The sequence below is a fragment of the Charadrius vociferus genome, unplaced genomic scaffold (genome assembly GCF_000708025.1).
Source record: "Charadrius vociferus isolate BGI_N301 unplaced genomic scaffold, ASM70802v2 scaffold825, whole genome shotgun sequence".
Taxonomy (NCBI): domain Eukaryota; kingdom Metazoa; phylum Chordata; class Aves; order Charadriiformes; family Charadriidae; genus Charadrius; species Charadrius vociferus.
Genome location: NW_009648495.1, coordinates 240,491 through 251,714, shown reverse-complemented (window position 1 = coordinate 251,714; position 11,224 = coordinate 240,491). Strand labels below are relative to the sequence as shown.

General features: G+C 54.1%; 1 protein-coding gene across 2 annotated transcripts in view; it reads left to right on the top strand.

The window, feature by feature from the left end:
• Positions 1–9,763, top strand: part of DHX30 (DEAH (Asp-Glu-Ala-His) box helicase 30) — a 31,091-nt gene extending 21,328 nt beyond the window's left edge. For both annotated transcript variants that reach the window (XM_009885685.1, XM_009885684.1), the window contains exons 8-19: positions 128–949; positions 2,151–2,229; positions 3,038–3,142; positions 4,461–4,636; positions 5,628–5,834; positions 6,229–6,310; positions 6,831–7,024; positions 7,107–7,266; positions 7,563–7,720; positions 8,186–8,289; positions 8,462–8,601; positions 9,285–9,763. In XM_009885685.1, coding sequence (XP_009883987.1) covers positions 128–949; positions 2,151–2,229; positions 3,038–3,142; positions 4,461–4,636; positions 5,628–5,834; positions 6,229–6,310; positions 6,831–7,024; positions 7,107–7,266; positions 7,563–7,720; positions 8,186–8,289; positions 8,462–8,601; positions 9,285–9,520 — 2,463 coding nt within the window. In that variant the 3' untranslated portion in view covers positions 9,521–9,763. The remainder of the gene's footprint in view (positions 1–127; positions 950–2,150; positions 2,230–3,037; positions 3,143–4,460; positions 4,637–5,627; positions 5,835–6,228; positions 6,311–6,830; positions 7,025–7,106; positions 7,267–7,562; positions 7,721–8,185; positions 8,290–8,461; positions 8,602–9,284) is intronic.
• Positions 9,764–11,224: the final 1,461 nt, after the last annotated feature.

Genomic DNA, 11,224 nt, shown 5'->3' with positions numbered 1-11,224 from the left:
CGGAAGAGCTTCATGGTCATGGCAAAGCTGGTCTGGCTGAGTCTGTTCCAGGCACTTGTTTCTTTCTGTCCTTCTCGGGACTGGTACTAATCTTCTTGTCCCTGCCAACTTTCTCCATCTCCCCCAGTATCCAGTGGACATCAGGGAATCCAGGCCCCGGATTGCCGATGACATGATGAACCTGAGCAAGGAATCTGGTGCGATAAGTGATGCAATCACAGGGAAGACATATATACCCATGTTGGAAGCAGAGGAAGTGCGCCTTAGCCAGAATCTCCTGGCCCTCTGGAAAAGGAGAGGATCCTCGTGGCAGGAGAGCCACCCACTGCCGGTAGATCCTCACAAGGACACCATCCTATCAGCCATCGAGCAGAACCCTGTAGTGGTAATAGCAGGAGACACAGGCTGTGGGAAAACCACGAGGATCCCTCAGCTCCTGCTGGAACACTACATCCTGGAGGGACGTGGTGCCCGCTGCAATGTAGTGATCACCCAGCCAAGGAGGATTAGCGCCATCTCGGTCGCCCAGCGTGTGGCACAAGAGTTGGGTCCCAACATGAGGAAGAACGTGGGCTACCAGGTGCGTCTGGAGAGCAAGCCACCCGCCAGGGGAGGAGCCCTGCTCTTCTGCACCGTGGGCATCCTGCTGCGGAAGCTGCAGGGGAACCCCAGCCTGGAGGGTGTCAGCCACGTCGTGGTCGATGAGGTCCATGAGCGAGACGTCAACACTGATTTCCTGCTCATCCTGCCGAAAGGCATCCAGAAGCTCAACCCTGACCTGCGCCTGGTCTTAATGAGCGCCACAGGAGACAATCAGCGTTTCTCGCATTACTTTGGGGATTGCCCTGTGGTCAAGGTGCCGGGTTTCATGTACCCAGTGAAGGAGTACTATCTGGAGGAGATCTTGGCCAAGCTGGGCCGGCACCGACACCGGCACTACGAGATCAAGGTAGGTGTGCCGCGTGGAGGTTAAGCTGTTTCCCTTGGATGAGGCACTGGCTTTTGGCATATCGGCGGGGGAGAGTTTGGGCCTGGAACTGGTCCCTCTTTCCTGTGGTTGTTGGACAGTGTTTGCTTAGCTTTAATGCTGTGTCAACCCTTGTGAGGTGAAGTCAGCTTAGTAAAATCCCAGAGTATTTTGATTAAATTATGGATAACGATCACTTCAAATTTGGGTCTGAGTTACTTTTATCCCTCTTTAATGTGAAGTTTGTTTATGTTTGAATAAGCTAACAGCTCGTTGTATTTGCGTATGCATATACATAGATGCAGACTTGAATGTTGCCTACTCAGTGCAAGCCTGGTCCAAGACCAGGGTGGTTATGGCTTACAGCAGTCTGTTACCTAAGTGCTCACCGCCCTGCATGAGTGAGTTCCCTGATTGCTGCTTTTTGCAACTAGTCTTACTGTGCCTCTGGAAAATGCCCTCCAGACACGTACTCTTTGCTGTGGCTACTCTTACTTCAGTTGTGGGTCATGGAGTCACAGAATTATTGGTGTTGGCCGGGACCTCTAGACATTTTCTAGTCCAGCCTGCTGGACTAGAAGCTGAGAGCCCATTTCTCCAGCCTGTAGAGGGCCCTCCCTGTGGCTGAGGAACCATCTGGTGTATCAGCCACTTCTCCCAGTTTTGTATCATCAGCAAACTTGCTGAGGGTGTCCCATTGCCTTCAGGGCAATCTTTCTGTTTCTGTTGTGGCTGGGATTTTTACCTGCACTTTTTAAGCTGGCCTGATAGGTGTGTTCCAAATTACTGAGATATACAAAAGCTATGGCTTTGTGCCTGGTGGATTTCAAGTCCCAGGTGCACATGGCATGGTTTTGTCCCCAAGAATTTCGTGTTAATTTTTGTTACTTGTTAGGTGCTGCTCAGTAGAGGTACACAAATCTCGGTTAGCTTCCAAGTCTGGAGAATGGGAAAGGGACTGTGTATTCTCAGTGCACAGCAGAGGAAACCGGCAGCAGTTGTGACCAGAGCAGGTTCCAGATGGAGCCCAAACCAGGCTCCTGAGGTTCCTGGCTCCTAGTCCTGGGCAGGCGATCCAAATACATTTGCTCTCTCCAGAAGATGCTCTGGGAGGCTGTGTGCCTTTCTGCTGTCTGCTAGATTGCCACTCATTTGTCTGCATGTGTCCTCCTGTTTTATCCAGCAATCGGATGACGAATGTGTCCTTGATCTTGATCTGATCACTGACCTCGTACTCCAGATTGATGCCCACGGAGAACCAGGTAGGTTCTGCCTTGCCCCGTTGCTCTTTCCTTTTGCTGGGGTGTGGAAAATGAACCCTGCAGAGCCCAGACGCTTTGCAGAGAAAACATGATGCTGATCTGACTTTTAGAAGGCCACCTTGAATTCCTGTTGAACTGAGTGGTCTGGAGCAGTGGGGCATGAGCTAATTCCTAGTCTCTGGCTGAGATAACATCAGAGTCCTCTCTCTGTCTCAGTCTCAGTGTGCTGAGATCCAGCTGTTCCTGGGGTGAAGGGCAAGACTTATCTGTGCTTCAGCATTTGTGACCTTGTGCTGCACAACTTAGTTATTTTGCTGTATTGGAGACCCATCCCTGTTAAATACCTTTGCTTGCGAGGAGATGTTTTTTGTGAAAAAGGCAGGACCCTCAGATGGTTTCCAAGAGTTTAAAGTGTTTCAGAGCTAGTAGAAGGTACTCACTATCAAACTACAGGTAGCCTGGTTTCTTTCTGGCTTTAAAACCGTGCCCTAATGAGCTCTCAGAAGCAGTTACAGCACAGCAGGTGTGAAGTCTAGACAAACGTTCCCCTGGGTCTGACTTCCTATAATGGCTGTATCTATCGTTTGTTCATGGTAAGTATGATGCACGTTTCCTTAGAGGTCAGGTGGCAGGGGGCATCACAGGCCAGGGCCCTGCTTTTCTTTGGGTATCTTGGGCTAAAGGTTCTGTGGGCTTGGGGAAATAATATCTGTCCCTTTTATGCAGCAGAAGCAGTTTCTGTGTCTCCAACTGGGGAAAAATGCTTGGATTTCTAGGTCACTCATTCTTAACTCCTGCTCTATTTCAGGTGGGATCCTGTGCTTCCTCCCTGGCTGGCAGGAAATCAAAGGAGTGCAGCAGCGCCTGTTAGAGATGCTCGGATCTCAGAACAGCCGGTACCTCGTCTTACCAGGTGAGATGGCAGGGCCAGACCTTTTCTCCCCAGGATTCAGGAGGATGGATAGGCCAATTGACTTGATGAGCCCCTTCGGCTCTTGCGCTCTGATACAGAGCAAGCTTGTATGCTCTGATGTACATACCTGCTGTGTAATTGTGCATGTTAAGCACAAATAACTCCTCCTAGCAGAGGCCATCCAAACCCGTATGTGATCAAAGAAACTGCCTTCCTGTTTGCCTCCAGCAATTCAGAATTAGGCAAGGAGGAAAGTGCTAAATTCTGCATTGCTGTTAGCTGCGTGCTGAGCCTACACAGAAAAGATCTTCAAGACCTGTTTTGTGGGATGGAGATGTACTCTGTAGCTCAGCTTTGATTAGCGAATTTAAGGTTCTCTATCCCAGGAGGGAAATTTGTAACAAAAGGCAGTATTGCCTCCAGCAATTCAGAATTAGGCAAGGAGGAAAGTGCTAAATTCTGCATTGCTGTTAGCTGCGTGCTGAGCCTACACAGAAAAGATCTTCAAGACCTGTTTTGTGGGATGGAGATGTACTCTGTAGCTCAGCTTTGATTAGCGAATTTAAGGTTCTCTATCCCAGGAGGGAAATTTGTAACAAAAGGCAGTATTACTCTGCGAGGCTGTAAGGTTTTTTTGGAGTTGGTTTGTTAGAGGGTTTTTTTGTTTGTTTTTTCTAACAATCCTCCCTATTCAATGTCAAATAAAGCCAGCCAGGAGCACAACGTTGAGCAGCTCGTTTGCTAATGAATGCAGGTGTTCTTTTGTGAAAACTGCATGTTCTTGTGCTCCCCTGCTGTTCTGTGCGGTTGCTGGGAATTTCTCCACGTCACTGATCTGTAATAGGGCAAATATATGATATAGAAGAGTTACAGGCCTTTGCTGATAACCCTTTTTGACCAAGTGAAACCAAATGACAGTGAGGATACCCCATTCCCCTGCCCCATATGTCTTTTGAAAAGGGGGAGCTGCAGAACTGGACTGTGGGAGGGAGTGGGACTTCTGCTTGGGGCCCAGGGATATTTGGGTGATTCCATTAGCCTCTCTGGGATGGGAGGTGATCAGAGCTCCTGCTGATGCTGAACCATACGTTGAAGCAACTGAAGTAATACCTTCCATAATGATGTGGGGAAGGTGTTTCCTGAGGCCTGGCTGGCAGGAGACTGCTGACAATGACCATCAGTATTACAAGTGGTGTCCCCATCCTCGTCCCCTATTTCTGGACACGGAAGGTGATGGTACAAGAGGGCTGAGAATCTCTGCCCACCTTGGCCTTGTACTGCAAAGCAGGGCAGGACTGACTGTTTTTTTATCTCCTAGTGCACTCCAACATCCCCATGATGGACCAGCAAAACATCTTCCAGAGGCCTCCACCTGGTGTCAGGAAGATCGTCCTGGCCACCAACATCGCTGAGACCTCCATCACCATCAATGACATTGTCCATGTGGTGGACAGTGGCACGCACAAGGAGGAACGCTACGATCTAAAGACCAAGGTACTGATGCTTTCTTGCCTCTCAGGGTATTTGGGACATACTAGAGCTAGTGAATGTTTTCAGAGCAACATTTGAGATGCCATTAATTGGATGATAGAGCTGCCCTTAGGGCATTTGCACTGTGTCCCTGTTTGGGGACATCGTCACTCATAGTGTTTGCTCCCTGCCAGGCTCCCCACCGACTTCTGCTGAACAGGCGAAAGTCTGGTGTCTTCAGAGAAATGGAAGATCCTGCTTGATTTCCATCTCTCTGTTACGCCATCTAACTAACTTCTATAGTTTTTCCATTTGCTTTCTGCCTTTTTCTATGATTTCACCATAAACTTCTCTTGTTTGAAGCTATCTTGACCCCAATGCCTTAGCTTGTTTGTCAGTTTTAAGGGGAGGGGGTTTACACTGCTCTCAGACTGTGTTTCTGGCAGCGTTGGGCTCTGTGAAGGCTCTTGGGCTTCATAACAACGTGAAGGCAGCTGTGCCACTGTTGCTCTTGGAAGATGGGATTCTGGCTACACGCTGCTGCCCCTTCCCCTCCCTGTGCTAGAACATCTTACAGAGCTGGGTGGCGATTCACACCTCAAAACAGTTCTAGTATAAAAACAACCCAGTTTGAATCCAGTTCATCTCACCGTGCAGGCCCTGCAGTGCCTGTGCTAGCATGCAGCGGGGCTGGTGTGGGGGAGGCAGGGACCACGCTCTGCTGGCAGCTCCCAGCAGGGCGGTGTGGTGAGCCGCTGGTGTGGAGCCAAGGCAGGTGTCCAGCAGATGGCATCAGGGTCTCATCCATGCACTGAGCAGCTCAGACCTTCGCGCTGCTGCCTGCTGGAGACCAGCATTGCAAGGTGTAGGAGAGTGGGAAAAGCTTCCCTTGCCCTTTAGCAGGATGGTTGGTCAGTCATGAGGGGTTTCTGAGGTCTGTGGACTGGATGGAAGGCTGCATTTAAACAGGACAGAGAGCCATGACAGCATTCATGCCTAATCCTCCTTCTCCTAGGTGTCCTGCCTGGAAACGGTGTGGGTGTCCAAGTCAAATGTGGTACAGAGGCGAGGGCGCGCTGGCCGCTGTCAGTCGGGATTTGCCTACCACCTCTTCCCTCGCAGCCGCCTGGACAAGATGCCAACTTACCAGGTTCCAGAGATCCTGCGCACCCCACTGGAGAACCTGGTGGTTCAGGCCAAGATCCACATGCCGGAGAAAACAGTAAGCACAGTGCATGCCTTGCAAGACTGCAGCCGGCTGAACCAGCAGGATGCAGCCTGCCTGGTGACGGTTCCAGATATGTGATTTCACCACAGACCTGAGTAGGAAAAACCCAAGATACCAATGACTTTAATTCTTGCTTTCCTAAATGCAGTGCCGTCTAGGGGAGTTAAGACCGGGAAATGTATAGATTACTTAGATTACAGAGTACATCTAAAAGACTCGGCAAAAATGGCGAGAGCTGAGCTCATATCCCTGTAGGCAAACAAAGAGGGAACCGTGTTGCAGTCTGGGGCCCTGGGGCAGGGCAGGGGGCTCCCCAAGGCTCTCCCACACTCCTGTATGGGAAACATGCCCTTTTTTATTCTTTTGCCTCCCCCCTGCTTTGTTGCAGGCAGTCGAATTTCTTTCCAAGGCTCTGGACAGCCCTGACATCAAAGCTGTGGATGAAGCAGTGATCTTGCTGCAGGAGATCGGTGAGCTAATGCTGTGTTCTGGTGTGGGTGTGATGGAAACATGTTTGCTGTCTAAACATGGCAAGTGGGAGTTGGCACAGGATCCTGTGGGACAGACTGGGCAGGATTGTCCCTAGACAGGGATGGCAGCTGATCGGGACTTCCCAAACCACACATGTTACGGTGCTATTTTATTTCCCACATTGCTTTGCTTAAGAAGTGGGGAGAACTTCCCAAGGCTTAAAAGGAAGGTGGGGGGGTGGTGACAGGGAAAGAAGGAAAGCTGTGATCTGGAGTTTGTGGCTGGGGTCTCGTGGATCGTTGTCTGGCTGTGACAGCCTTTTCTTTGGCCTCGGGTCAGTTAGACCTGGGAGGTTCTGGGTGCTTTTTGCAGGCACCTGTGCTGTGTGCCTCTTCTGGAGGTTATACCACATCTTCCCAGCCTGGGAGGTGGGTTCTGGCAGTTCCCCGAAGCCACCAGCCACCACTGTGGCCCCAGTCAGAGCTGATGGATGTGCCCTTGCGGGTGGCTCTGTTGCAGGCGTGCTGGACCAGCGAGAAGCCCTTACCACTTTGGGCAAACGCCTTGCCCAGATCTCCACAGATCCTCGGCTGGCAAAGGCCATTGTCTTGGCGTCCATCTACCGTTGCCTCCACCCTCTGCTCGTCATCGTTTCCTGCCTCACCCGGGACCCCTTCAGCAGCAGCCTGCAAAACCGTGCGGAGGTGGACAAGGTGAGGAGCCTCTCCTAGAGGAAGGTAGACAGCAAGTAGGGCAGGGGCTGCCACTTGGCTGATGCGTGTTTCTGCCTCCCAGGCCAAAGCCGTTCTGAGCCGGGAGAGTGGGAGCGATCACCTCGCGTTTGTCAGAGCTGTGGCAGGCTGGGAGGAGGTGCTGAGACGCAGAGACAGTCGTGCCAGGGATAACTACCTGCAGGACTATTACCTGTACGGTCCCAGCCTTCGCTTCATCAATGGTGAGTCCCGGAGGCCTTCTCCCCTCTGTCCCCTGAAAGGGCTGAAGAACGTGGTGCAGAAACAGGGTAGACTGGGCAGGTGACTGCTGGTGTGGGCACAGGTTCTGGCTGTGGCACTCATGAGCACAGGCGTAGTAGCTCTGGGTGCCAGGGAGGCCACAGGCAAGACAGGTCTGCTATCCTTGCGCCAAGGCTGAGCCAAGGCCAGAGCTGGTGCTGCCCTGCTGAGGTTATTTCATCCAGTGGAGTGAAGGAGAAAGGTGACTCTCTTCCCTGGGGCTGTCTCCTTCCTGTAGGCCTTGTCAAGCAGTTCTCTGAGAACCTCTACGAAGCCTTCCTGGTGTCATCCCCATCTGACTGTACCATGCCCTCATCCGTATGCAACCAGTACAGTGAAGAGGAAGAACTGGTCAAGGGAGTCCTCATGGCTGGGCTCTACCCCAACCTCATCCAGGTACTGGCTTCTGCTCTGCCATCACACTCCTGGGCTTGCTTGTCACTGTGGGTGGCACAGGGAAGCACCGAGGTGCCGGAGACGCTTGTCCTCTCTTGGGAGCGTGTGCCTTAGGCAGGCCGCCTGCTTGTGCTTCTGCCTGCTGCTCCAGTGCTGTCCCTGGACCCCTCCTCGTGAGGAGCAGCCCCTCAGCCTGTGCAGGTCCATCCTTGGGTTCTTGTAGCTTGGTCTGGGGGCCATCGAGGTGGCATCTTCCTCCTCCTGTTTGCTGCCCCTCGCATGGCATTCGGTGCCTGTCAGGTCTGGTCACCCCCACGTACGTACTCTGCTAACCCAGCAGAGCTTCTGGAAGTGGAGGAACACGCCTGCCCCTACACGCGGGACAGTTGTGGGGCAAACGGGCTGGTTGCTTGTGGGCAGTGCTTGCTGGCGGGGCGGGTGTTGGAGAGGATCTTCTCCTTTCAGGTGAGACAAGGCAAAGTGACCCGTCAAGGGAAGTTCAAACCCAACAGCTACGCGTACCGGACAAAGGCTGGCACCGTTCTGCTCCACAAGTCAACAATCAACAGGTGGGTGATGTATGTATGCCTGTGACCGTGGGAGGCTGGGGACCCCATCCGTGCGCTGCACAGCGCCAGCCGGCTGTGCTGGGCACCCCGGCACTGCCGCCGACACGTGTGCCAGAACCGGAGTACGACACATCTCTGCCTGTGGTTGACAAAGCTGTTTCCCCCCGTGCAGGGAGGCGTCCAAGCTGTACAGCCGCTGGCTAACATACTTCATGGCGGTGAAGTCCAACGGTGGGGTGTTTGTGCGGGACTCCTCCCAGGTCCACCCGTTGGCCGTGCTGCTCATGACCGACACAGATATCCATGTCCGAGGTGAGTGCTGCAGCAGCTGCAGGGCTGACGCATCCACCTGCACGTCCTCTTGTGCCGCTGCAGGCTCCTCCTGCTGCGCCTGACGCCCCGGGCACTGTGCTCCTGCAGCTCTACCGCGGTCTGAGGGGCTGCAAGGTGGCTCCCCCCATCTCTGCTCTGAGCAGCTCTGCTGCTTCCCTCGGCCAGCTATCTCCCCCTGCTTCCTGAGCTCGTCCTTTGGACTGGGTGTTGCTGTCATGGGGCCACAAGGGCGATGATTTGTGAGCTGTTCTCAGCTGTAGCTTTCCAGGGAAACAAGGCAACTGAGCCGCAGGCAGGCTGAGCAAGCGGGCTTGTGCCGGGAGGCTCATCCCTCGGGAATGAGGACTTGGGCTGCTCTTCAGCCGCGGCCGGTGTGTGGGGAGGAGCCCTTCTCCCCGGGGATGTGTTGCTTTAGCCCGTGGGATTTTGGCAGTGCTGCAGTTGGTCTTCAGCCCTGGAGCTCAGATGGGCTGCGCAATCAGTCACCTCCTGTGGGAAACAGTGGGAGGATCCCTGTGGGATGGGTCTGAGCGCTGCCTGGCTTTTGTGGGAACTGTTTGGCCCAGTTGAGTCCCACCTGGGCTAAAACGAGCGTGGGGAGGACGGAGTGGCCAGCGCAGGCCCGAACAGGTCTTCTCACCTCCTCTCTTCTTCCCACCAAGATGATGGCTGGCGAGCAACAGTCTCCCTGACAGACAGTGATCTCCTGGTGCTGGAGGGAGACTCCTACACCATCCGCCTCCTGCGTGATTTCCGTGTGTCGCTCTCCAAGATGGTGGAGACGTGCCTGTGCTATGAGATGGCGGCCATCCCTGGGGACCTGCACCACCAGCACAGCCAGCTGCTCGACATCCTGGTGGATCTGCTCAAAGGCCCTCCTGGCAGCTTTGGCGCTTAGGCAGAGCTGGAGGATTGTGTGGGGACTTGTAATTTGTATAAAGATGTTCACAAATGTTTATTTAAATAAAGTTCTATTTATCCCTTGTGAAGTCATCTCTCTCCATCCTAGAAGATTAATGTTGTCTGAATCTCCTGCTGTCGGCTCCGTGCATGGTCACCGCGTAGGAAGAACCAGCGCAGTACGGCCTGGAATGGACTGGGAGTGCCGATGGACCCTGACGCGAGCTTCGTGGACACCCACCTCCTCCGCTCTTGACAGCGTCAGTCCCTGAACTGGAACGCGAGGACGCGGCTGCTGCGGGCCGTCCCCTGCCCCATCCCCACAGGGCCGGGCTGGAGCAGCTCTGGTGCCAGAGCTACTCCCGGCTCAAGAGGAGGACGGATGTCTCAGCTTGCGGCTGTGCCTGCTCCGGGGACGGCGCCGGGCAGAGCGTGGATCCAGCAGCTCCGGTGCAGGGCGCTCGATCGTTGTCGTCTTCGCTCTGGAAGACATCAGAGGGGAGGAAGCCCTGAAGGAGCCGGATGGAGGTGACATTCCACGCGGGATCGCCGAGCCTCACGGCGGGGCCCTGCCACCCCACAGCGCGAGCGCAGTTGTGGCGTTGAGTGTGAGATGTGACTTGTCGTTCCTAATCTGCCTGTACTTTTTGTCCTCTTGCGTTTTTATTTTTCTTTTTTTTTTTCTTTTTTTTTTTAATTATTTCTTGTTCTCCCTATGTCAAGGAGGCCGGATCCCTGTAACTTGTGCAACACAGGACGTGATTGTAGATGCCAGTCTGCCTGTGAGCGCTTTCTCCTGCGGGAAGCCAGGAGCATAGGCACAAAATCCTTTGTTTTCTATGAACAGGGACCATATTTCTGTGGAAGGAGGATTGTGACAGGCGCAGCACTAAATGAGAAATCCGGAGTTTAATCCCAGCTTTGCCTTGGATTCCCTGTCAAATGAAGACAGTGACCTACCTCACAGGGCTGTTGTGAGGCTTCGTTAACATTTGTAACGCATGTGAGCCCTCGGGCTGGACAGTGCGGGAGAGGAACGAGTACTTCACACTGGGTTTGGGGGCGGCGGGGCGCAGCCGGGTGCCCCCTGGGGGCTGGCAGGGTCGCAGGGCTGCGAGGGGTGCCGGTGGGGGGGGGGGTCGCGCCTGCCGCTCTCCCCGGAGCTGAGCAAGAGGCAGTCGCGGGCTTTGGGATCATTTGTTTTTATTCACCATTTCTTATGCTCTTTGTATCTGAAATCAATGCGAGGTTTGACCGCACCAGCCGGGCCGTGCTCCGCTCTGCTCCGCCGGGAAATGGAAGTGGCAGAAATCCCTCGGCTGAGCGCATTTCCACGGAGGGGAGTGATGGCGAAGGGGTTCCTGCCCTGGCAGCGTCTGCCCCCGCGGGGGACGGGAGCTGCTTTCCTCGGGGGCACCGCTTGGGTCTCCCGCTTGTTCCCTACTAAGATTTAATTTACTCGTCACGGGCTTTAATTAAGGGAGCTGTGGCCTCTGCCATCTGAGCTGAGGGGTGTGCGGGTGCCCCACGCCTCCAGCGGCTGGGGGTGAAAAGCACAAGGCCGGAGGGGCTGGTGGCCAACTCCAGCAGCGGGACCGGAGCCGGAGGCGTTTCTGGTCTCCCGCAGCCTCCGGGCTCTGCGGTGAGGCGCCAGCGCTGGGCCCCGGCACTCCCGCAGCCTGTGTTCACTCCAAACTTTTCA